Here is a 27,621-nt window from a genome sequence, read left to right on the forward strand (position 1 = left end):
AGGCACCGTACCACGCTGTATTATATTCTCCCTCCACGCCCTAGTGCAGTGATGGCTCACCTTGACACTCCAGCTGTTGTTGAACTACACATCCCAGCATGCAGTGCATCGGTTTTAGAATGGCCAAATAGGAAAACTGTAGCAGGTAATGCTGGGATGTGTAGTTCAGCAACAGCTGGAGTGTCAAGGTTAGCCATCACTGCCCTAGTGAATAGCAGGGTATGAAATACCGCCTTTTAACTGTCGACCTTCCATTTTCTAACTAATGCTTGTGTCAACCTTCCGATCTTCAGATTCTTTGCTGCTTTGGGCAACCTCCTTTTATTTTTTTAGAAGCTTTAGAAAATATCCACCTGGCTACAAGAGGTCAAGGACCAATAAATATTATTGGTAACCACTGGGTAATAAATAATGTGCCACTATACGAATAAAAAAAATACTAGGAAGAATAACAACAACAATAATAATAATAATAATAATAATAATAATAATATCAAGGCATTTGTACAGAGCACTAATCGGCCTTTCACTACTCAGCTTCCATGTTTCCATAGAAACTAATAGACGTGGATGGCGGATGTCCTTTTGTCGTCACGTCCGGGAGCGAGTGACAGCCATCTTTGCGGAGAACTGCCGGGAGGAGGAGGAGTCCGTTGTGCACACGCCTCACATCACAGACATCCGAGGGGCCCGATACCGGACCGGTCACCGCGTCCTCATCAGAGGTCAGAATCTTCGCTGTTACCATTCTTGTATCCACCAGGGACTCGGGTGTTGTGGGGCGGGGAGGCTGGGGCCGGAAGTGGGCGAGCAGCTGATGAATGGGGAATGTGATTAACACCTCACCTGCCAGAGCTTCCGGGGGTTACTATACGGAGAGAGGTTACAGTGACAGCTGTGTCTGTGAGTCAGACTTTGGGGGACCTCAGTGCTCCTCACCCGGAGGGACATTCATTGAGTGTCACTGGCACATCCCCTGCTAGTGAAAGTCTTGTGCTAAGGTGCAGCAGGTCTCTGAGCTTAATAGATGAGCAGTTTCCCCTTGTGACAGTCACTCATGTTCTTTAAGCTTCTATTAATGCTGAAAGGGCTAATCTCCCCAGACACATGTCCATCCTTTTCTGCACTATGGCTTACCTGCTGTGCCCTAATAATGCACAGGTATTACCAATATTTGTGGGGGGTTTTTTGTGCTCCAAATATATGAATTGCAATGCAATGTATATGTCACATTTCCTTTAAAACCACATTTCTGCATTCCTTCACTTGTTTGCATGGTAGGCTGCTGTTTTGTGTACAGCTGTAGTTGTGTTACAAAACTAATGCAGCATAGTAGTGTGCACTCTAGCTTCATTTAGAGTTTCTAAACAATTCCGTTTTAACATAGACTCCTCTGTTTGACGCCTTCATTAGTAGTAATACATTAGCCCTCATGTTTTCTTCCTCATTTTGTCCCAAACTTTATTGTTTTAATAACAAAACAATGTGGTGCAGGATTGGTTTTTTTTTCTTCTTTTGTTGCACAAGAACACTTTATTGGATCTCCAGCCATTTAGCAGTTCTTTCATGCAAGATAATGATCAGGGTTATGTGTCTAAAAACATGTGAGTGTCTTTGAAGTCAGTATATTGCTGCTGACACACAAAAAAAATGACTCCGGCTTCATCTGTTAGATTTGGGGCAGTACGGTGTAATGGTTAGCATTACTGCCTACTGAGGTCATGGGTTTGATTCCCACCATGGCCCTAACTGTGCAAAGTATGTATATTCTCCCCGTACTTGCGTGGGGTTGTTGGCTCCCAACAATTAACCCTAGAATGTGTGTGTGAACGTACATGTGATAGAGAATATAGATTGTAAGCTCCACTGGGGCAGGGACTGATGTGAATGTTCAAATATTCTCTGTAAAGCGCTGCGGAATATGTGTGCGATATATAAGAAACTGTTCATAATTAGATTTGTGCCAAGCATAGATTTTATCCTTGTAGATTAAGACCATAGACCAGTGGTTCCCAAACTTTTTGAATCACGGCACCCTAAAGTATCAGAATATTTTTCACGGCACCCCTAGGCCAAAAGTTGGTTACTAGTTTCAGGAAAGATATTAAATAAATTGTGATTTAAATGTTTTCCTTAGGTCCACTTATGTGGTGAGAAACACAATTCACTTCTGTTTACCCACATATTTTTAATTGGAAGCCACAAGCACTGTTTTTGCCTATTTCATTGGCCATAAATAAGTTGAATTGATTCTGGACCACCAACCTGAGGCACCCCTGCAAGTGCTCCAAGGCACCCCAGGGAGCCTAGGACAGTTTGGGAACCAGTGCCATAGACTCTTCCTCCACATGATCATTGCTCCCACATGTCTTCGGGCAAAGTGCTGATCTTTGAGTTTGTTTCAGCAACTGCTTTCTCTGTTCCACCCTTCAATACAACACATATTTCTGAAGTCTGCTTGCTTGGTCTCCTGTACGGTTATGCCTGTTTTCATTGCAGCCACCAAGTAAGCCTCTGGCTATTCTGAGCCTTCGATGAGTGGTGCTCAATGTGAAAATGATTTGATGGTGAGCGAAGTAAGAATGGTTTTGACCATGTTTGCACAGCTGCATATAGATGTGCAGCCATACACATCTATTCGCACAGCGAGCACATTAAATCGCAAGGCGGGATATCCCGCTAGCTGGCCAGCGTCTATCTGAATGCTAGCCACTCTGAATCCGCGGCCCCGCGATCACGTCTGAATTTCCCCCTTGGCGCTTTTCATGTGTATTGTACAGGCGCTAGAAGCTGGCCACATGCTCATGGGCAGTACAGAGGTCAGTTCCACGGACAAGTCATGTTTTTAGGATTTCTTTGCTCGGACAGTAATCATCTCACCTACTTCCACAGGTGGCCTGAGCGTTCAAGACTAATGCTATAGATTGTAAGCTTGCGGGTTATTATTATGATGGGTACACACTGGCAAATATATTGACCAATCAATTGATTGGCTAATGGGGGTTATCCAGACCTGATTGCAAAGCAGATTCCTTAGCATATGGACAAAACCATATGCACTACAGGTGAGGCAAATGTAACATGCAGAGAGTTAGATTTGAGAGTTATTTTGTTTCTGTGCAGGGTAAGTACTGGCTGCTTTATTTTTACACTGCAATTTAGATTTAATTTTGAACACACCCCACCCAAATCTAACTCTCTGCACATGTTACACCAGCCCCACCTGCAGTGCTACATGGTTTGTCCATTTGCTAAAAAAATCTGCTTTGCAATCATGTCTGAATGTTACGTGAAAGGCCAGTGTATACCAGCGATATGTCTGTGATAAGCACCGATGTATCTAAAGATAGATAGATCACTGCAGATATCTCTCAATGGATGGGGTTGTGTGTTCTCCATGCATGCTGCCTGATCAGTCTTGCATGGCCAAATATGCTGTCAATCACCACCGGTGATATATTGGTCATTGGCTGTGTTTTGTCTGAATGACGTCATTCACAGACATATTGTTGGTGCACACAACTCAACCCACTTATACCACTTTCAGACCGCACTCCGAACACGGCTTATTGCCGTGTTCGCGGGGCCTAAACACGGGTCACGGTGCGGTCTGAAAAGGCCACCACGGGTCGAGCAACACGGGTGTACAACCCTGGTAATGACCAGGGTTGAACACGGCTATGAACCGTGTCAAGTGCAGTGTGAACGGGTGCCTGGGTCGAGCGACCCGTGTCCCGTTCACAGTATGGAGGAGGCAGCACTGTCAGCTCCAAGTACTGCCTCCTCCCGAGCCCCCGATGACGCGCCGCCGCCCAGCACCGCCCCATGTGACGTCACCGACTCGGCAATATGCCGTGTCGGTGTCGGAACTTTCAGACCGCATTGCCGTGTTGCTCTGGGGATGGGACCCATGTCCTAATCCCGTGTGCGACACGGCATTTGCGGTCTGAAAGTAGTATTATGGTACCAATTTCTATGTTTGTTATTACTCAGGATCGTTTTATTAATATTCTGTTCCTAACAAAATAGTTACACTGTAGAATTATAGTGCACTTCCCCCCTCATTCTATATATGGGGGGAAGTTAATTGTTTTTATTATTTATTTATTTGTTTATTAAGTTTCTTATATAGCACACACATATTCCGCAGCGCTTTACAGAGAATACTTACATTCACATCAGTCCCTGCCCCAGTGAAGCTTACAATCTATATTCCCTACCACATGTACACGCACGCAAAGAGCGTAAATCATGTAATTGCGCCCGTTGGCAGGAACAAATGAATAGCTTTGTTGGGTGTGAAAAATCACAAGTGCGTAAAATAAAACCATTTGAATTCTGTCCTTTTGCGCCTAGTTACAGACTCAAGTGTTCAGTATTGCAGTGCTGCTAGTTTTGCATTGAATTAATGTACTGTAAAATCCCGCATCAATAGTAATAATGTACTGTCAATTTTTTTTATTGTTGTAGTTTGTGTGGGTCAAGCAAAAATGACTATAGGAAGTAAGTGTAGAAATGTGTTCTAAAACACACTTTACATGTGTTTAGATTGTGCTACTTGTGTTAAACATGCACAAAATAATAAAGATTCCTTCTGTAACAAACACTTCCATTAGTTTACTAATACTCTCTGATTGGAGATCTCTCACCTTGTTCTACAAGTCTATCTCTATTGAGGTACAGTAGTAAGTGAGCGAGCTTGTCCCGCCAGCTTTTCTATCACAGTGCACAAAGAACACTGCTTACTGTAAAGTGATTTCTCTTTTCCTGAGTAGATAATTTGCTGGCTCACATTACAATAGAACTGTCCCTTCATTTCCTTTAAATCAGGCATGTCCAACGTTGGCCCTCCAGATGTTGTGAAACTACACATCCCAGCATGCTTTGCCACAGTTTTGCTATTAGAGAATGCTAAAACTATTGCAAAGCATGCTGGGATGTGTAGTTTCAAAACATCTGGAGGGCCAACGTTGGACATGCCTGCTTTAAATCCTGTTGTTAAGCCAGACCTGCACACTGTAAGCAGTAATATATATGCATGATATAAATTGAGATATGGGATATTTTGAACCGGTATCCGCATGGCTCACAGACAATGTCTAGGGAGACAGTCAATAAGTTGATTCCAAAAGGTCGACATTGCACCATGTCGACATGAGTTTTTCACAACTTCATGCTTTACCATCCACATGGACGCCGATTGGTAAACTGTGCCGAGCATAGTGGTATGGCTACACTAATAGGGGGTCCACGTGCTAAGGTGTCTACAGTAACACCAAAATAACCTGAGAAACTCATGTCCACCTTTTCATGTTTCAAACTATGTCGAACTATTGACTTTCTACCTAGACATTTGGGTCAGTTCAATTCAGTGCACAGGAGGGAGCTCCCGAAGCTATTGTAATTAGTGCGTTTCTAGGTCTGACCAGTGATTTTCTGATGAAACCCCCCCCCCCCCCCCCGCAGAAATCCGACAAAACTAGGTTGCGATGCTGTTGTATGACGCAGTGGGGCATGGCACTTTACTTGGAAAATGGCAGTTATTGCAACTAAACATCCGCAAGTACTGGCATTCTCAGACGTAACAGTGCGCTGATTTGAATAGCTCCCTCCCAGCGCTGTTCACAGCATTCACAATGGAATCAACTCTCACTGTCTGTGAGCTAATCCACATCCCCTTACAGTACAGTGTAATAAATGCCTTAGCTCTGGTATGTACCATTATCTAACCCTGTTTCATTTCCCCTCTGAACTTCTCCTTGTTTTTTTTCCTGTTGGATGGGGGTGGTGTAGTTTTGTTCCTTCCTGGAGCCTCAGCTGACACCTCTGGATAAAATTTGCTTTTCATGCATTGACCATCTGTCCTCTCCCTATAGTGAAGTGTGAAATCCCACAGCAGATATGACAGACTCAAAGTACTTCACCACCACCAAGAAAGGTGAGTCGCTGAGCTCTGGGCAACTCAGGGTAATACTTTCTTTTTTAGTAGTTCTAACAAGTGCTATATTTATATTTCACACGTGTAGGTGAGATCTTTGAGCTGAAGGCAGAATTGAATAGCGACAAGAAGGAAAAGAAGAAAGAAGCTGTTAAGAAAGTCATCGCTTCCATGACTGTGGGGAAGGATGTCAGGTGAATGGGGGTGTAGGTTTTCACTTTGCAGGTAGTTTGCAGTGTAATTGAAGACATCTGTTGTCGTGTGCTATTCTGCATTGTTCTGTACAGTGAAGAACAATTTTCCATTTAGGATAGATGAGTGGAAAATAAAGGGTGAACAGGTGACTTGGGTTTTGCCAGTGCTGAGAAGCCGAATTACCAGTCATCACATGCAATATTGATTCTAACTATGCTGTGTGTGTGTGTGTTATTTCTGAAAGCGTTGATCTGCTCTTAATTGAAATCTCATTATGTTTGTCACATTTTGTTTATTTAGCTTTTTGATTGTGTTCCGTGTGTGCGTGCGTGTCACATCAATATACTTCCTCTACCTAATCCTGTATTCATGGCAGCATGTATTGCTGTGCAGCTGACTCTCTGCTTCTCCTGGCAGTGCCCTGTTCCCTGATGTGGTGAACTGCATGCAGACGGATAACCTGGAACTGAAGAAACTGGTTTATTTGTACCTGATGAACTACGCCAAGAGCCAACCAGATATGGCTATCATGGCTGTAAACACATTTGTTAAGGTTGGTGTTTAAACCCTAAAAAGGTATTTGAGACCTACATTGAAAGGGCATGTAACTACAAATAGTGCAGCCATAGAGACATATGTGTATCAATGCAAGAACCTAATACTCCTAGTCTCAGAACATTCCAAAAAGCTGTTATGCACCTCTCTTCATGGTTTTCAGTCTCCTTGTACAGTGCACTTCCCTAACCCATATCCGTTGCTTTTCCATACAATGTTTGCACAGGTTGGTAGTGAGCATTCACAATGTTAACATTATAGAATGTCGATCTATCATCTCTGGTGGGCCAGCAGTGACTTACCTGCTCCCAACAGGTCCAGCAGCATCTCTTTCTAGGTCCCGGATGTTATACGTGTGTGACTTCTGTTGAAGTCAGCTGATCGAGTGGTGGTCCGATGAGTAATGGGACAATGAGAGTTAATGTAATACTGCTTTGTCCAGTCCTATTCTCCATCTTGTAAATGTTATACTATAATATAAAAGATATATATATTTTATAATTAGCTGCTTTTTTATTTTTTTTCAGGTCATTTGAGTTGTTATTAAATAGTTTTTTTTTTCCCCACACACAATCATTAAATGAGTTGTCCTTTTGGCTACTTCGATACAAGTAATTCTATTTTTTTTTTTTTTTAGGACTGTGAGGACCCCAACCCATTGATCCGTGCACTAGCAGTTCGCACTATGGGCTGTATCCGTGTGGACAAAATTACAGAATATCTTTGTGAACCACTGCGTAAGTGCCTGAAAGACGAGGACCCATACGTACGCAAGACGGCAGCAGTGTGTGTAGCCAAACTGCATGACATTAATGCTCAGCTAGTAGAGGATCAGGGATTTCTTGATACTTTAAAGGACCTGATTTCTGACTCCAATCCTATGGTGAGCATCCTCTGGTCTTACTTTATGTATGATATGTTGCCGTAGATATTCAGAACAATACACAAGGAAGCAGTTATGTTGGGCATCTATCAGCAGTGCTTTTTTTTTTTTTTTTTACATATAGTGCAGTGATACTTAGTCAGTGACAAATTGCTGCTGGAATTCCTAGGGGTAAATTTACTAAGCCCCATGGCTGCCCCAGTTGCCAACACTGGAGTCTTTTTTTTTTTTTTTTTTTTAAACTAGTAAACTTACTTCATAACAAACGCACGATTGTTAGGTCAACTAGAAGTACAGGGAGATACAACCAAATACACCATCGGCCAGACTCCAATGTCCTTTCCATAGACAAAGCTGAAAGGCAGGAATTTCACATATTTTAACAGAAAAGCATTACACAAATCTTGCTGTGCAGGCTTCCTGTATGGGAAACACGAGCACAGACACCATAGGAAACCACGATGAACTTAAACATGAGTGCAGAGTAAATTCATTTGTTTTAGTATAAAAAAAGCACTCCTGTCTGACTATAATCAAACACGGGGGATATCGATCAAACATTGGTGAAACACAACACAGAGCATAGTATATTTACCCTCCAGGTGTATTTTATGTCAACATTTAGGATGGTCAGTATGTCAGAATGTTGACAATGGTATTTTAAGCTAAGACAAACCCTTTGTAGCTTAACCATAAGACAGATGTATTAAGCCTGGTGAAGAGATAAAGTAGAAAGTGATAACTCCCCAGCCAATCAGCTATGATGGAAAAATTATCGTTAGGAGTTGATTGGCTGGCTGCGTTATCACATTCCAGTTTATCTCTTCACCAGGTTTACTACATCTGCCTCCATAGATGAAGCCTAATACTGAAATCATGTATGGCATTCATAAGGGTTTATTTACTAAGATGAGAGTTCTATTGTAAATGGGATATTGCTATGGGCAATGAATCAGATTCGATCTGTTATCTTCTAGAAGTTGCTAAATAAGTAGATTGTGATTGGTTGCCCATAGCAACATCCTATCTTCAATATAACTCCTATCTTAGTAAATAAACCCCATAGTGTATGTTATGAGTATGGACATTCTAAACATGTCAATATTCTGAATGTAGACCCAATGACTACCTACCCTCCTCATTTATAGAATGAAATGCAGAGATTAAATATTGCAACCATGTACTGATCTGATCTGCTTTGTGCCATTTCACTGGTTTAGGATATATAATGAGAAGTACAAACACCTCACTGTTACTTTGACCTTCTAGGTTGTGGCTAATGCTGTAGCAGCCTTGTCAGAGATTGCAGAGTCCCACCCAAGCAGTAACCTTTTGGACTTGAACCCTCAGTCCATCAACAAGCTATTGACTGCACTAAACGAGTGTACTGAGTGGGGTCAGATCTTTATACTGGACTGTCTGGCCAACTATATCCCCAAGGATGACCGTGAAGCTCAGAGGTGAGTATGTATTTGCCAGGAAGCAGTGAAAGCAGGTTGTATTACATTAAGCTGTTGAATGATATAAAAAAGGAAATCCAAAGGTATGGGTGATGTGACATTACCTTATTCTGAAACAGTAATTGTCCGAAATAAAGCCATCTAAAAACAATTTCATACTTACCTAGAAATGAAAAGGAGTCTGTTAGCTTTTCCTTGCCATAAATTTACGCTATCTGCCTTTCTTTTCAATACAGTGTATGTGAACGTGTTACGCCACGTCTCTCACATGCAAATTCCGCCGTGGTGCTGTCTGCAGTGAAGGTACTAATGAAACTCATGGAGCTGCTGGCCAAAGACTTGGACTACTATGGGACACTACTGAAGAAGCTGGCACCCCCCCTAGTGACTCTGCTCTCTGCTGAGCCGGAATTACAATACGTGGCTCTGCGCAATATCAACCTGATTGTGCAGAAACGGTAGGGCCTTGTTTCCATGCTGACCATTATTGTAAGTGCTCACTGTACACTTGCATCTGCTTATCACATGTGACTTTTTCCTCAGGCCGGAGATCCTAAAACATGAGATGAAAGTTTTCTTTGTCAAATATAATGATCCAATCTACGTGAAACTTGAAAAACTTGACATAATGATCAGACTGGCATCACCTGCAAATATTGCACAGGTCAGCATATATATATATATATAAAAGATGTTACCTTCAGTCCATGTCTGCATGAGGAAATAAACATAGCACTGCTATTAGATAAATGTGTGAATGTTATTTGCCCATAAAATGAATCATTTTCTACCCAATTTAGGTTCTTGCTGAACTGAAGGAATATGCCACTGAGGTGGATGTGGACTTTGTACGGAAAGCTGTTAGGGCAATTGGACGCTGCGCCATTAAAGTTGAGGTATGACGAGTCTGCTGCATGAGTGTGCATGTTTGCAGTTTTAAGAGTATTAAAGAGAAATATTGTGATTTATTTTACTTTGTTTTCCTCCAGCAATCCGCTGAGCGTTGTGTGAGTACCCTGCTGGATCTTATTCAGACCAAGGTGAATTATGTGGTTCAAGAAGCAATCGTGGTTATAAAGGACATTTTTAGGAAATACCCAAACAAGTAGGTGTCACTGGAAACGTAGCCTATAGTATAGGAATTATTAGCTCATTTAATGCTTTTCTGTCTGCTCTTAAGGTATAATGGGTTATAGCTTGCTATAGAACATAGTTGGTGCTATGGCTCTATATGACCGTGTTAGATTTAGTGACATCATTTGTGAGGTTGACAAACGACGTCAGTCCATCGAGTTCAACCTATCTTTAAAATTCTGGTACTGTATTATCTCTTAGCTAGGACCTTCCGAAGTATCTCAAACATTTTGTCCAAACGATTTGTCCATAATCAATTTGACTTTTTTTGGATTCTTGCCATTCCAAATAAAGTGAGTCATGGCTTTTTTTAGATGGGATAAATCCAGAGCGGTAAGGAGAATTGGAAGGAGTTGCAGTATATAGAAAACTTTGGGAAATATCATCGAGTTCAGATATCACTCGCAAAATCTCAGGAATGGAAACTAGGGGGTCAGAAACAAACAAGAGCATGTCGTCGGCGAAAAGTGCTACTTTAGCCCCATACACACGGGGGGAGATATATTGCTCAGCAATATATGGCTGAGCAATATATTGCTCAGTTTCTGCTTTTCATCAGCGACCAGAGATGGTCGCTGATGAAAGGGAACCTCTGCCGGCGGTGCCGCAGAGGTAATCAGCTGGTCGCAGGAGCAAGCTCCTGCGACCAGAGATTTAGAACGGGGCTGAAAACGGGAGCGCGCACCCGGCGATCGCCGGGGCACACTCCCATCACTGGCAATATGGTCGCCAGCGACCATATTTCCAGCGATTTCAGCCCCTATCTCCCCCGTGTGTACACAGCTTTTGAGCTCGACATCGCCTATCATAATTCCTTTATATGTAGGGGAAGATCTAAGAGCCATTGCTAACGGCTCCAGCGCTATTGGAGAGAGGGAACAGCCCTGTCTCGTCCCCTTCTCAATAATAAATGTGTCTGAGAGGAAGCCATTGCAGGATACCTGAGTGCCGGGGGTTGAATACAAGCAAGGCTTTAATGGCGTTGATGAAAGCGACTGGGAAGTGAAATCTGCACATGGTATTGTATAGGTGGGGCCATTCGATGAGGTCAAAGACCTTTTCTGCGTCTAAGGAGACTATCGCAGAATTCTGGAAGAGTGGGTTAGTCTTGCTTTCAGACAAAGCTGCAATAACTCTCCTCACATTTACTGCAGAATGTCTGCCAGAGATAAACCCAGTCTGATCGGAATGGATAATATGGGGTAGAATCGATTTAAGCCTATCGGCGAGTATTTGTGCTAACCATTTATAATCAAGGTTGAGGGGTGAGCTGAGTCGGTAAAAGCCAGGGAGGGAGCGATCGCGATCCGGTTTAGGGAGTCATTTCAGGACCGCAGAGTTGAAGTGCAGGGGGGGGGGGGGGCAGGGGAGGGGAGAGTGCAAAGTGGCAGCCATCTAATGAAAGAGTGCAAAGTGGCAGCCATCTCGGGTATTTCCCTGTTTAAATATTGGGACTTCTTCTGCTATATGCTAATCCCATGGTACTAAGCCAGATGAAATTGAGTTTACAAAAAAAAAGTGTGGAATGGCCTAGCTAATTCCGAGATTAGTTCTATTAGTACTCTTGGGTGAATATCATCTGGTCCCGGTGTTTTATTTTAATTTCGGTGAGTCGTCTTCGGACTTCTTCCTCTGATAACATTGCATTATCATTGTTTATGGTGTTTTAGGAGTTCCCTGTACTCTCCTCTCTTGTAAACACTAATGAAACAAAGGAGTTCAGTTCTTCTGCTCTTGCCTTATCGTCACTAATCTTTTCACCTTTGTCATTTATTATGGGTCCAGTATTGTATTTTCATAACCTTTTACTGTTAATATACTTTTAAGAAATGTTTAGTATTAGTCTGGCTTTCTAAAGCAATTTTCTTTTCATTATCCTTTTTGTTGCTCTGATTTCCTTTTTACAAGTTCTATTACACTCCTTCTATAAGATGCTGTTCCTATACTCACCCTTGGTTTATTCCAGATATGAAAGTGTCATCTCAACCCTGTGTGAGAACCTGGACTCCCTAGATGAGCCAGAGGCTAGAGCTGCTATGATTTGGATAGTGGGGGAGTATGCTGAGCGTATTGACAATGCAGATGAATTACTAGAGAGCTTCTTAGAGGGATTCCATGATGAGAGCACACAGGTGAGTCTTGTGCCTGTGCAGAGGGGAGAAAATATCTGTATTTATCATCAATTGGGGAGGAATGTGAAGGTTAAGTCTGTGGGGTATTAACGTGGACCCCATGGTTAATTTTTTTCAAGTTTTTTTGTAATCATATTTATACTCTTATTATTATATATGAGATGGGCTCATTCTAACCAATGCTTTCACATGTGCAAATAGAGTTAAAATAGGACTACATTTTCCAGGGAAACACTAAGGGGGATATTCAATCGCCGTCGAGCATCTCCCGTGGGGGAGATGCTCGACGGGCCCTATTCAATGCTGTCTTCCCCGACAGCATTAAACAGGGTTTCCTGGCAGAACGAGCCCGACATCTCTAGCTGTCGGGCTCGTTCTGCCGAGAACAGCCGGGAAGTGACGAGCTGCCAGCTGCATCTCGTCACTTCCCGGCCGCAACTCGCGGCCACGCCCCCTTCTCGTCCCGCTGCAGGCGGGACATTGAATCCCGCCTGCATGTTCTCGGTCGAGCTGACCGAGAACGGGACTGGGTCACGGCGGGCGAGCAAGCTCGTCTGCCGTGACCCGAAGATTGAATACCCCCCTAACACTCAGTTTGACAAATCAGACCTTATTTATTGGAAAGAGTTTCAAATAATGACACGAGTCCTCTCCTTACTAGGTCCAACTGCAGCTCCTAACTGCTATTGTCAAGTTGTTCTTAAAGAAACCTACAGAGACACAGGAACTGGTACAACAAGTGCTAAGCTTGGCCACTCAGGTGGGTGTAACTACGAAATCTCTTGGGTAAGCTTATCTACGAGTCATCTGAGTTTGCAGCGAGCTGCCATAAAGCTATTTAATACTTTCCACAACAGATGTTTTAGTTTTTAGCTGTAATTTTCTTACTTAAGTTGTTGTAACTGTTCCTTACTCAGTGCACTATAAAAACAGTAGGAGGGAGGATGTGTTATTGGAAATTTAGAGACCTTTTTATTGAATCGTTTCTTGCTGAACCTGTATTTTTACTCTAATGCATGATCTTCACCTCAGGATTCAGACAACCCAGACCTGAGAGATCGTGGATATATATACTGGAGACTACTCTCAACAGATCCAGTTGCTGCCAAAGAGGTGGTCCTGGCTGAAAAACCTCTCATCTCAGAGGAAACCGATCTCATCGAGCCGACACTGTTGGAGGAACTCATATGTTACATTGGCACACTGGCCTCAGTCTATCACAAGCCTCCAAATGCTTTTGTGGAGGGTAGCCGTGGCGTTGTGCCTAAAAGGTTGCCACCACGAACAGGCTCGTAAGTATTTATTGGATTATAGCTGTTTTTTTTTACGGTGTTAATATTAAGCACTTAGGGTGGTGGGGAGGGTTAGGCATCTGGCAGGGAGGGTTAGGGTTAAGTATTCGTACTGAGCCCCTGTCAGGATTCTGACCGCCTACCATCCATGTGTATTCCTCAGAACACAAATATGGCACACTTTCTGCGCAATGACTGTCACACCCCGTAGAGAATGTGTGTTAAGCAATATGACAATATCATTGGTTACATCTACATTAAGGGTTAAACGTATTGTCCCTCTATGGCCTCCCGCAGCTGCAGGAGATAGCTCCAGCCAGAGGCACTGCTCACTGCAGAGGAACTTATTGAACTCCCTGTAGTATTTTTATTCTTTTTTTTAGATTAAAAAAAAAAAGGTAATAAAGCCAGAGCTTAATGGAGAGATTGCACAATTTAGAACCAGAACCGCTGCCCTTATATTTGCCTGATGTTACACAAGTTTCCTATGCAGCAGAAACATATGAGCCCCTGTGAACAAATACATAAAGTAAAAGCATTTAATATTAAGGTTAAGAAAGAACCTCTATATTCTCGTGATTCCTCCTGCTTTCCTTTGTACACAGTGGTGAAAGTGCAGAGAGCCCAGAGGCTGTACCCCAGAGTCAACCTCAGACTGAAACACATGCATCGGTCATCCCATCCCAGGGAGATCTGCTGGGTGATCTCCTAAACCTAGACCTGGCGCCTCCCATTAGCGGACCACCCCTGACTACTAGCTCTGTGCCCCTTGGTGGAGTGGATCTTCTGAGCGGTGGACTGGATACCCTGGTGTGTACAGTATATTAAAGTAGAACCCCTCATTCAAGAGGAGGGCAAGGACGTTCTAATGATAAATATCTTTTCCATACAGTGTGTTGGCTGATCCCTTATTTCATCTTTTTCTTTCTCTGTCGATGTTCTTTCCTATGCTGCTCTCACCTGCTGTTCTCCGGCTTTTGTGTGTGTTCCCTGCCTCTTTCTGGCTGCCTGTGCTGTGCCTCCCCTCCCATCTACTTCAACTCCAAAGATTGTGGAAGACACAGAAGGGGTATGCTAGGGAGACCTTTACATCTATACTGCATCGATATTTGGGGTCTCGTTAACCCCAAAACCGAGCTTAGAGGGTTTCATCAAAGCTGTCACCCACTCTACAGATTAGCAACATTCACAGTCATCAGCCATCATTCTATCGACATTTTCTGGGTTTGTGTAATCCATTGTTTTCTTATCTTTACAGCTTGGTGGCGATACAGGTCCAAATCTGTCTGTAAGTACCTTTTTAGTCATTAACTATCACTCATCAGTTATGGGAGAGAAATAGCGATCTATTCCTATCTCTTACCATGTATTACCCTTCAAAATGTCTTTAGCTGTTGTATTTCTACTTTCTGGTTATACATCTATAATTGGAGTCACTCTCATGTACCCCCTGGTCTGTCTTTAGTTTCAGAAGATGGAGACTTGTGCATTTTACCTGTCATGGCCATACTCCTTCACATTTTCCCTCCATATTGCTCTCTGATCACATGTAATAATGTATACACCTCTTCTGCCTGTCGCCTCCAGGTCCCTACTGGATTTATGGCTCCTCCGGTGGGCCCTTCTCTCTCTGGGGGACTTGGAGACCTATTTGATTTAAACAGTGGAACAGGGGCAATCATTGGATCTTACGTGGCTCCAAAATCTGTAAGTAACAGTTTGGGCCTTAGTGTCATGCAATTCTGGTTATGAAGTTGAGAGATTTTCAGCTACTGTGAAAGACCTTAAGCTGTTTGTGGTGCTTGTGTTATACTGTACGCATATAGGCACAGTTGTGGTTGAGATGCACTCGATCTGAAATGTGTTGTCTCAGACACACACTTGTACACCAGGGGAGTGGCTGATACTAGCATTAGCATATAGTCACAGACACACACTTGTACACCAGGGGAAGGGCGGATACTAGCATTAGCATATAGTCACAGACGCACACTAGTACACCAGGGGAAGGGCTGATACTAGCATTAGCATATAGTCTCAGACACATACTAGTACACCAGGGGAAGGGCTGATACTAGCATATAGTTACAGACGCACACTAGTACACCAGCGGAAGGGCTGGTACTAGCATTAGCATATAGTCACAGACGCACACTAGTACACCAGGGGAAGGGCTGGTACTAGCATTAGCATATAGTCACAGACGTACACCAGGGGAAGGGCTGGTACTAGCATTAGCATATAGTCACAGACGCACACTAGTACACCAGGGGAAGGGCTGATACTAGCACTAGCATATAGTCACAGACACATACTAGTACACCAGGGGAAGGGCTGATACTAGCATATAGTTACAGACGCACACTAGTACACCAGCGGAAGGGCTGGTACTAGCATTAGCATATAGTCACAGATGCACACTAGTACACCAGGGGAAGGGCGGATACTAGCATTAGCATATAGTCACAGACGCACACTAGTACACCAGGGGAAGGGCTGATACTAGCATTAGCATATAGTCTCAGACACATACTAGTACACCAGGGGAAGGGCTGGTACTAGCATTAGCATATAGTCTCAGACACATACTAGTACACCAGGGGAAGGGCTGGTACTAGCATTAGCCTATAGTCACAGATGCACACTAGTACACCAGGGGAAGGGCTGATAATAGCACTAGCATAAGGTCACAGATGCACACTTGTACACCAGGGGAAGGGCGGATACTAGCATTAGCATATAGTCACAGACGCACATTAGAACACCAGGGGAAGGGCTGATACTAGCATTAGCATATATAGTGTTCCCTCTAGAAATTAGGGCGGGCAGGGCTCCGCTGCACGGGGGCAGTGCAAGGGGGGCGGACCGGGCCCGCCGACGGCACAATTGTAGGCGGTCCCGGGCCGCGACGTCACAAAAAGGGGCGTGCCCGGGCCACGACGTCACAAAAAGGGGCTGCCCGGGCCGCGACGTCACGAAAAGGGGCGGGCCCGGTTGGCGCCGTCAGTAAAGGAGGCGGGCCCGGCACCGCCGAAGTTACCGTGCTGCCGGGGAAGCGCTGGGAATCGCCGTCTAAGGCGGCGCTGAACTTCCCCGTGTACACAACCAGGGCAGGCACCACGCTGTTTTAGCGGGGCACTGTTAACAGGGCAGGGCGCATTTTGCCCTGTAAAAATCGGGCAGGGTGCAGCGCCCCGCTAAAACAGCCTAGTGGGAACACTAATATAGTCTCAGACACATACTAGTACACCAGGGGAAGGGCTGGTACTAGCTTTAGCATATAGTTACAGACGCACACTAGTACACCAGGGGAAGGGCTGGTACTAGCATTAGCAATATAGTCACAGACGCACACTAGTACACCAGGGGAAGGGCTGATACTAGCACTAGCATATAGTCACAGACACATACTAGTACACCAGGGGAAGGGCTGATACTAGCATATAGTTACAGACGCACACTAGTACACCAGCGGAAGGGCTGGTACTAGCATTAGCATATAGTCAGACGCACACTAGTACACCAGGGGAAGGGCTGATACTAGCATTAGCATATAGTCACAGACGCACACTAGTACACCAGGGGAAGGGCTGGTATTAGCATATAGTCACAGACGCACACTAGTACACCAGGGGAAGGGCTGATACTAGCACTAGCATATAGTCACAGACACATACTAGTACACCAGGGGAAGGGCTGATACTAGCACTAGCATATAGTCACAGACACATACTAGTACACCAGGGGAAGGGCTGATACTAGCATATAGTTACAGACGCACACTAGTACACCAGCGGAAGGGCTGGTACTAGCATTAGCATATAGTCACAGACGCACACTAGTACACCAGGGGAAGGGCTGATACTAGCATTAGCATATAGTCACAGACGCACACTAGTACACCAGGGGAAGGGCTGGTACTAGCATTAGCATATAGTCACAGACGCACACTAGTACACCAGGGGAAGGGCTGATACTAGCACTAGCATATAGTCACAGACACATACTAGTACACCAGGGGAAGGGCTGGTACTAGCATTAGCATATAGTCACAGACACACACTAGTACACCAGGGGAAGGGCTGATACTAGCACTAGCATATAGTCACAGACACATACTAGTACACCAGGGGAAGGGCTGATACTAGCATATAGTCACAGACGCACACTAGTACACCAGGGGACGGACTGGTACTAGCATTAGCATATAGTCACAGACCGACACTAGTACACCAGCGGAAGGGCTGGTACTAGCATTAGCATATAGTCACAGACGCATACTAGTACACCAGGGGAAGGGCTGGTACTAGCATATAGTCACAGACGCACACTAGTATACCAGGGGAAGGGCTGGTACTAGCATAAGCATAAGGTTACAGACACACTTGTACACCAGGTGAAGGGCTGTTACTAGCATTAGCAAAAGGTCACAGGCGCACACTTGTAGGAAAGGTGAAGGACTGATACTACAGACAATGACACAGCAGCTTTTCACCAAGAATCAGCCCCTTTACTTTGTTATACATGTCCCCTCTGGTGTAGCCACTGCAACATTTACAAATGCATACAGTACAGTACTTACACAGTCCTGTTGTCAAGCTCCTCAAATGGACTGTGAGGTTTGTGCTAGTAATGGCTACTGTGTGCTTTATCTTTAGGTATGGTTGCATGCCATGAAAGGCAAAGGTCTAGAAATTAGTGGTACATTTGCCCGAAGATCCGGTTCTGTATTCATGGATCTGCACTTCACCAATCGAGCCCTCCAGGTCATGAGTGACTTTGCCATCCAGTTCAATCGCAACAGGTATAGCTTCATTAAATTCTCGGGAGCAAGTCTTGCAGCTTTTATGTAGTATCCTCCAATATGGTTATTGCTGAGCATCTTCTTTACTATTGTCCACACAGCTTTGGGCTGGCACCTGCTGCTCCTCTTCAGATACTTACTCCCTTGGCACCCAACCAATCTACAGAGGTCTCCCTGCCTTTAAACACAATTGGATCAGTCATGAAAATGGAACCTCTCACTAATTTGCAGGTGAGAGATCCAGATTTTTTTTTTAAAACTATATACATTTTTATATTTCTTTCTTTTATTATATAGTTAAAAAGTCTGTAGATTTAATTGCTAGAAAGCGACCTGAACAAGACATAAGTCATTTAGGGGGAAATTTACTAAGATGGGTGTTCTATTTTACATGAGTTGTTGCAATGGGCAACCAATCAGAATCTACATCTTCTTTATTTTAGCACCTTCTAGAATATAATATACAGGATCTGATTGGTTGCCCATAGCAACATCCCATGTGAAATAGAACTCCCACCTTCGTAAATGTACCCCTTAATATGTGGAAATATCAGATAGAGTCCGGCACTCTGTATCATTACCCACTACTTGCTGCGGTCCATACATACAGGAAAGAGAAATAGGCGGCACTCCAACAGACTGTATTCAGCAAAATAACGTAACTTTATTCACGGTCCTACACCGTTACGAGGAGCCTTCCTTCCCCCTTAATATGTATCTATACTAGCAAAGCCATGGATATGTATTTTAGTACTGCATGCTTTGACTTACACAGAGGTCTCTCTCCCCCCCCCCCAACAGGTGGCAGTAAAGAACAACATTGATGTGTTCTATTTCAGCGTTGTGTATCCACTGCACATCCTATTTGTGGAAGACGGAAAGATGGGTGAGTAATACCTGGAGAGAGTTTGCGAAGTCCCCTATTATTAAGTTTCAGAATACATGTTTTACAATAATGATTTATTTTACAATGTGCACTTTTTGTGATAGCACTTTCTAAACACATCCTTTCCGGTTACCTCAACATTTGCTTGTTTTGTATTTCATTTTATCAGAGCGACAAATGTTTTTGGCTTCTTGGAAAGACATCCCGAATGAGAATGAGGCACAGTTTCAGATCAGAGACTGTCCACCAAGTTCAGGTGAGTACTTTACAAACACTAAATAATACGGTACTCTTTACCTAGCACGGCGCCCACGATTTTGATCGTGGGCATCGCAGGTAAAAAATCGCGGGCATTGAATGCACTAAAAATCGGGTGCGACGCAATGCCCGCGATTTCCCATAGGGATCAATGTTAAATTTCTCAATTGACCCAATTTTACTGTTCAATGCCTCAATTGACCCGATTTTTCCATAGGAATCAATGTTAAATGGCCCACAGAGGCCAAATAGGCACCCTAAAGTGTGAAATGGCCCCCACAATTGTTAACGCCACCCCACGATCAACGTGAACCCAAAGCGTTGCGAGCGGCGGCGGTACGCGTCCTACGACCTTTTCATACCCCCACTATCCACGGCGGCGTGGAGTTGAGAATAGAATAGTGTGGCGAGCGCAGCGAGCCACCGAGCCCGAAGCGTGGCGAGGGGACGCGGATACCTTCACAGGTAAACGCGTCCCTTTGCGGGCTTCACAGGTAACCGCGTCCCCTCGTGGGGCTCGCTGCGCTCGCCACGCTTCGGGCTCGGTGGCTCGCTGCGCTCTCCACACTATTCTATTCTCAACTCCACGCCGACGTGGATAGTGGGGGTATGAAAAGATCGTAGGACGCGTACCGCCGCCCCTCGCGGGCTCGCTGCGCTCGCCACGCTTCGGGTTCACGTTGATCGTGGGGTGGCGTTAACAATTTGGGGGGCCATTTCACATTTTAGGGTGCCTATTTGGCCTCTGTGGGCCATTTAACATTGTTTCCTATGTAAAAATCGGGTCAATTGAGGCATTGAACAGAAAAATCGGGTCAATTGAGACATTTAACATTGTTCCCTATGGGAAATCGCGGGCATTGCGTCGGTCGCGTCGCACCCGATTTTTTTAGTGCATGCGATGGGCGCCGTGCTAGGTAAAGAGTACCAATAATACTTACTGTAAATGAGACATTTAAGAGATGGTATATTATCTTAGTATTGCATACTACATTTTCATAAAGAATGGGGTCTCTAGTACGACCAATTAGATCCTCCATAGCAATCTCATATTTACAAACTATTTGAAAAACACTTTCACGTCGCCAAAATAACCCAGGTTCTTCTGTACGGGTTTCTGTGCGATGTGAAAGGGTCTTTTTAAATTCCCGGTGTTCAGCAACCTGGCATTCCGGCCTGGATTAAAAGAAGTGTTCGGACCAGTGTTCGGTGCAGTGTGAACAGGTAGCCTGGGTTGAGCCGCCCTGGTCCAGTTCACACTAAGGAGGAGGAAGCCCTTTACTGCATCAGCTCAGTGCTGCCTCGCCCCACCCTCGCCTGACGTCAGCAACCCGGATTATTGCTGGATGATATGTGGTTGAATTGTACTGCTCTCCCTGATGTCTGTCTACTGAGATTCTTTCTTTACGTCCTTACTTTATATTTTGCTTCAAACTTTTATACCTATTAGCTGTTTTCTGTTTCTTTCTGTTTTCCTTCTTCCCTTTCTGTTATGTCCTTTCCCACTCTACTTGTCATAATTGCCTCCATCAGTATTAGACTCAAGCACAGGTTCTCAAAGTCGTTCCTCAGGACCCCACACAGTGCATGTTTTGCAGGTCTCCTCACAGAACCAAGTGAAATACTGTATATACTCGAGTATAAGTCGACCCGAATATAAGCCGAGGCACCTAATTTTACAACAAAAAAACTGTGAAAACTCATTGACTCAAGTGGGACCCTCACTCGAGTATAAGCCGAGGGGGGCTTTTTCAGCATAAAAAATGTTCTGAAAAAGTAGGCTTCTACTCTAGTATATATGGTAATTAGCTCAGTCAGTAATAAGTGCACCGTTTGGGTGACCTGGAAAACGTGAACTGTGTGGGGTCCTGAGGACCGAGTTTGAGAACCACTGCTCTAGAGGACATTGGATGACTTACCTGTGCACCGAGTGTGTTATTATGTTTCTATATATGCTTCAGGTAGTGCTGCTGGCTTCTCAGGGCTGTTCTCCCTTATTATTTAAATAGAAATGGTTTGTTGAGGGAAACAGCGCTCAATACCTGATCTCTGATGTGCTGTAGTGGTGCAGAGTAATAGTAATCAAGCAGTGTGTTGCCCGTATGTGAATGGTCCTGATTGTTGGGATTAGGAGGGGATGACAAATGTAACAGTACAGGTTGACTGACTGCTGGTTGAAAGAATATTTACTTGTTTAAAAAATGGTCTGTATCTGAAAACAGTACAGTGTTCCCGCTAGGCTGTTTTAGCGGGAACAGTGCTGTGCCCTGCCCGATTTTTAAAGGGCAAAATGCACCCTGCCCCACTAAAACAGCCTCATGTCTGCCTGACACACCGCACGGGGAAGCCCAGCACCGCTGTAGACGGCGATGCCTGGCGCTTCCCCGGCAGCACAGTGACTCCGGCGTGGCCGGGCCCGCCCCCTTTGATGATGTTGGTGGCCCGGGACCGCCCACAGCTGTGACATCGCCCCCCCCCCCCCGGCGCCCCCTGCCCGCACAAATTCCTAGAGGGAACACTAGTACACATATACAATGAAACATATAATAAAAACAGTATTGATGTAAGATTATAGTTTTTTTTTTAAACAAGTAAATATGCTTTCATCTAACCTGTATTGTAAATATTTGTCATCTGATGCTAATCCTAATGGTGTGTACACACGGTAGATGTGCCTTAAGATCCTATCCACGATCTGGTCAGATAGGATCGTGGATAGGATCTTAAGGCACATCCGATTTGCATCCTATCTTGACTATATAGTGCAGATCTGCACTATATAGACAAGGCAGCCAAGACTTTCTGGCTTCCGATACATGAACGCGCATCGGGTTAAAACCCTTGCGATCTGCATCCGATGTTGATCCGATGCCGACGATATAGTCAACATCGGAAAGGAAATCGGACCGTGTGTACACAGCATTACAAACAGGACCAACATACTGGCAACATTCACTGCATGTAACAATACACTGTTTCATTTTGAAAGTTAGAGAAACAAGTGACTGATTGTATTTAAATTGTATTTAGTTTGTATCAACAACACACTGCTTGATTACTATCACTCTGCACATCAGAGATAGGGTGTTAAGCACTGTTTCCCACAACAAACCGTTTATTTATTAACTTTCTTATATAGCGCATACATATTCCGCAGCTCCACTGGGGAGTCTACAATCTATGTTCCCTACCACACGTACATGTACACACAGACATTCTAGGCCAGGGCACAGTCACATACCTCAAGTTGAAGAAAGCTGGATTAAGCTCTTATAGGTTTTTGGAATCAGATTGTCTCCATCAATCTCCTGGAAAACCTTGAATGTGATGTGTACTACATTGCATTTAAATAAATATTCCCTTTTTTGTTTTGTACAAATATTTCATGCTATTGTAAGGATACACTATGAAAAAGTCTTTCAACCATATTTTTATAATGTGCATAGTAAATTCAGTGATGGGAACCGTACAGATAATTCAGTGTAGCATGGTACAGATGGTGTAATGATTAGCAATTGCTACTTCATAGCGCTGATGTCATGGGTTCGATTTCCACAATGGCGCGAACTGTGTGGAATTTGTAGGTTCTTTACCAGGTACTCCGGTTTCTTTCAACAATACAGAAATATACAGGCTAAATGTCTCCTGACAAAAAAAATGTGTGTTAGTGTGTAAATGTACATCTTTTTAGGGTACATAGATGGGTCCAGTGCAATGTTCCCTCTAATTTTACGAAGGCTGTGTGCGGCAAAAGATTTTGGCTGTGCAACTTTGGAATGAAATTTACATTTTTGTGCGTCACTTATATATAACTGAAGAATGAGGTTCAGCATTTGCGTTAAATTTACTTCAAAATGATATTAAACATTTAAACATTCAAAACACAGCACACAATGTAGTTAATGGGTGAAACACACATTAATTGAGTCCACAACTGCAAAAAGGGACCACTGCTGCTTTGTGCGCTCAGTTGTAATGTCTGTGCGCACGCTCATCGAGGTGTGTGCGCGCGCACATGCGCACAGCTTAGAGGGAACACTGGTCCAGTGGTTCTTATCAGCTGTACAATTTTATGTTTATAATGTTGAAAAAGCCACATAAGTGGTGAACAAACACAAAAACATGTTGCTGTAAAGGTATCCAGGAGTGTTTTTCTACCCCTATAATAGCTCTCTATGGGGCAAATTTATCAAGTAATATTTGCGGCTAAATCCCCGAAAACACCAGTTTTCGGAGGTTAACCGCAAATATTAAGTATCACCTAAATGTATTAAAGGGGGACCGCAGCAGGAATCTCCGCTCCCTGCTGCGATCCCCCTGCAGCGCCAACGGCCGCATCCTCCATAGGTTTGTATGGGGGATGCAAAGCTGCCCGATGTAACAACATCGGGCAGCCTGGCTTCGCACCCCTGGGCTATCGCCATTCTGGGATGGTGATAGCCCATTGTAGCCTATGGCTACACATCGCACTGCCCGAGCGGCAGTGTGGTCATCGGGGTCGCGGGGCGCCCTGCGCCCTCAAACTTGATACATTCAGGTGATCTGATCGCATTTTACAATGCGATCCTGGGCGGTTATATTCTGCCCAGATCGTATTGTAAATGCGATCTTGATAAATGTGCCCCTATATAATCAGCAAGACAGACTTGTTATATCTTTATTGTGTTTATCTTGTACTTTTCGATTACATGCTGGTGAGCTTCCAATACTGTCTGATTCCACAGATGCGGTCAGTAACAAGCTGCAGCCCAGCAATATCTTCACAGTAGCTCGCCGTACAGTGGATGGTCAGGAAATGTTGTATCAGTCTATGAAGCTTACAAATGGCATTTGGGTGTTGGCAGAGCTGAGGATGCAGTCTGGAAGTTCTAGCTGTGCGGTAAGTTTCTAACTTCAGTTTATTTATTTATTTATTTATTTATTTATTAATAGCTTCTTATAAAGTGCAGCATATTCCGTTGCTGCTGTGGTTTTAGTGTAGCATAGGCTTAGCAGAGAGCTGTGGGGAGAGCTGTCCCTACAGCTCATGCTGGCTGCCTGACTCCTAGTCAGTGTGTCTGCCATGCTCTTACATGGAAAGAGCTAATATTATGCATTTTGAAGGAAAACTAATGGTTGGCAGTGCACAACAGCTACGGTTCACTTTCCAGTTCATATTTGCATTTTGTGTGCTAGCGACCCTGGGAATGACTGCTCAGACACTACTAGTTTGTATATCAATGACCAGCGCATGGAGTCACTCCTCACCAGCTGAGGAAACCCAGTTCTGCTTGCTGATCACTGGGGTAAATGTACTAAGATGGGAGCTCTATTAAAGATGGGATGTTGCCCATCGTAAACAATCGGATTGTAACTGTTATTTTCTAGAACAAGGATGGGGGGACCTTTGGCTCTCCAGTTGTTGGACTACACATCCCAGGATACCCTGCTACAGTTTTGCTATTTGGCCATGTTAAAACTGTTGCAGGGCATGCTGGGATGTGTAGTTCAACAACAGCTGAAGGGCCAAAGGTTCCCCATGCCTATTCTAGAAGGTGCTAAATAAATATGCTATGGGAAACATCCCTTCTTCAAAAGAACGCCCATCTTATAAATATTCCCCACTGTATCTGAAACCTCTTTAGTTTTTCATTTATTTGGAAAGCTCTAGCGCATATATTTGGTAATAGTTTTTGGAATGATGGTGTGTATACACTGTGCGATGTGGCAGCCACCAATATCAACCGATATCAGCAACCAATGGGGTGCTGGCATTGCCTGGCTGGCGGAGACGGAGGGACGGCATTGGTGGGGGTGGGAGGTGTAGCAAGCCCTCGTTCTGACACGGTGCTGCACGGTCTATTTCTACTGAATTGCACTAACTTGCTATCAAGTTCTGACTATATAGTCAAAATCGATAGCCCAGATTGCACTGTGTGTACACACCATAATGGGGAGATCAATCTAACTTTCATTTTCCACAAACAGCTCTCTCTAAAGTGTCGGGCACCTGAGGTATCACCGTTCATCTTCCAATCCATTGAAACAATGCTGAAGAACTAAGCCTTTCTCCATGCCAGCTGTGTGATGATCACTGTCCTTCCTGCGTTGAGTTTGGACATACAGGACAGAGGCCTTGTGCGCATGTGTCTGCTACTTTTTTCTAATCGGGAAAAACTTGGACCAAATAATAAAAAGTGTTGATTTTATGCTCTTACCCCAACCCATAAATACATTTTAAAGCCTTTGATAACACATGGTCTGCACAGGGGGATAAAATGTTCCCTAGTCTTTCATGAGAATGTGGGTGGATCCCACTCCTTTTTATGGTAGATGCTGTATTCTCTCTATAAGAGGTAGGTTCTGCTGGATCCTATTAACTTTAAAAAAAAAATGGCAACTTGGATTAAAATGTATATAATAAAAACTTTGATATGTGTGAATCTCGATAGCTGTTTTGTTATAATTGATACAGAACTTTATTGCTGGGAAAATGAAATTATACTTGTGGAGTTACTCTCGTGAAAGCTTTAAGAGGCAAATAGTCATTCATATTGTTTTTTTTCTGCTTTTTACTTGATAAAAATCTATTAAAGTGAAATTGATACTTCTCCATGGTAGAGACTTTGGTACTTGTTTCCTAGCACGGCGCCCATCGGGTCTCATCGCATACCATAACTTAAGGTATGCGATGGCACCCGATCAGACCCGACCGACCCAATTTTAGGCTTTTAAAGACGTTGCCATACAATGTACAGCCACCCTGATGGCTGATTACAATGTTAAATGCCCCCCCAGACCCAATTTGTAATTGTATACCCACCATGATGGTTAATTAGTATGTCAAATGCCCCCCCCCCCCCACACCACGATCAACGCCAACCCGAAGCGTGGCGAGCGCAGCGGTACGCGTCCTCCGACCTTTCCATATCCCCACTATCCACATCGGCGAGCCCGAAGCGCGGCGAGTGGACGCGGAATACACGTGAAGTACTGCACGTCCGCTCGCCACACTATATAAAATCAACTCCACGCCAACGTGGATAGTGGGGGTATGAAAAGGTCAGAGGGCGCGTACTGCCGCCCCTCGCGGGCCTGCTGTGCTCGCCACGCTTCGGGTTGGCGTTGATCGTGGGGGGGGGGGTTGGGGGGGGCATTTGACATACTAATTAACCATCATGGTGGGTATACAATGAAAAATCGGGTCTGGGGGGGGGGCATTTAACATTGTAATCAGCCATCAGGGTGGCTGTACGATGCGACTGATTTCACACACCTGATGCCATTCAATGTAAATCAGTGGCGCCGTGCTAGGAAACAAGTACCGAGACTTTTATATAGATTCAGTGGTTACAAGTATGCGCTTGAGTTTCTGTTTTTAGATACCTGCATGATCTTGGATTTCAAGCAAGAGGCGATTCCCATACTGGGCAGATTTATTAAGCCTGGAGATGAGATAACGTGGAGATAAGGTAAAAGGAGATAAAGCACCAGCTTTAAAGTTGGGAGTTGATTGGCTGGTGCTTTACCTCCTTTTACCTTATCTCCACTTTATCTCTTATCCAGGCTTCATACATCTGCCCCAGTGTGCCATTGGTACTGTCAAGCAGCCACAAGTGTAGGCAGTGGGTATATCACAGCTCCTCCAGAGCTGCATAACTGTTCAGTAATCATTCAAACTGTGTTGTGAGGAACAAGCGCTCTTTGGACCTGTGCTGCCATGGTTCCTATACTATGGTGTCCTTCACACCAAGTGGTTTGTGGACCACAGGCCCACAGGGTTTTTCACAAGAAAAGATATTTAATGTGAATTCAAAAGAATAACACTTAGGGCCAGATGTACTAAGCTTGAAAAGTGATAAAGTTGAGTGATAAACCACCAGCCAATCAGCTCCTAACTACCATGTCACAGGTTGTGTTTGAAAAATGACAGGTAGTAGCGGATTGGTTGGATGTTTATCACTCTCCATTTTATCACTTTTCAAGGCTTGGTACATCTTGCCCTCTAAAAGATAAAATTTGACAAAACTGAGACAAAAGAGCCTTTGTGGTCTCTCTAAGCTTAGTAAAACTTCATAATAAAGTATCATAGGGCTTATCACAAA

The 27,621-nt window shown here is 44.1% G+C and overlaps 1 protein-coding gene across 3 annotated transcripts; it reads left to right on the forward strand.

The window, feature by feature from the left end:
* The first annotated feature begins 577 nt into the window (after positions 1 to 577).
* On the forward strand, positions 578 to 25,963 carry AP1B1 (adaptor related protein complex 1 subunit beta 1). Of its 3 annotated transcripts, none has more exons than XM_083145379.1 (23): positions 578 to 725; positions 5,877 to 5,938; positions 6,027 to 6,132; positions 6,551 to 6,686; positions 7,326 to 7,571; positions 8,841 to 9,031; positions 9,268 to 9,489; positions 9,575 to 9,695; positions 9,832 to 9,927; positions 10,021 to 10,136; positions 12,132 to 12,297; positions 12,959 to 13,052; positions 13,325 to 13,589; positions 14,195 to 14,399; positions 14,638 to 14,658; positions 14,848 to 14,877; positions 15,177 to 15,296; positions 18,248 to 18,393; positions 18,495 to 18,624; positions 19,195 to 19,279; positions 19,449 to 19,535; positions 24,262 to 24,416; positions 25,505 to 25,963. In XM_083145379.1, exons 2-23 carry the CDS (start codon positions 5,902 to 5,904, stop codon positions 25,577 to 25,579), a joined length of 2,850 nt encoding a protein of 949 aa, XP_083001505.1. In that variant the 5' UTR covers positions 578 to 725; positions 5,877 to 5,901; the 3' UTR covers positions 25,580 to 25,963. The 3 variants fall into 3 exon arrangements, with proteins under 3 accessions (XP_083001505.1, XP_083001512.1, XP_083001509.1); XM_083145383.1 differs by lacking the exon at positions 578 to 725 and adding an exon at positions 865 to 1,161; XM_083145386.1 differs by lacking the exon at positions 14,638 to 14,658.
* Positions 25,964 to 27,621: the final 1,658 nt, after the last annotated feature.

Source organism: Crinia signifera, chromosome 1 (genome assembly GCF_055691185.1).
Source record: "Crinia signifera chromosome 1, ASM5569118v1, whole genome shotgun sequence".
Taxonomy (NCBI): Eukaryota; Metazoa; Chordata; class Amphibia; order Anura; family Myobatrachidae; genus Crinia; species Crinia signifera.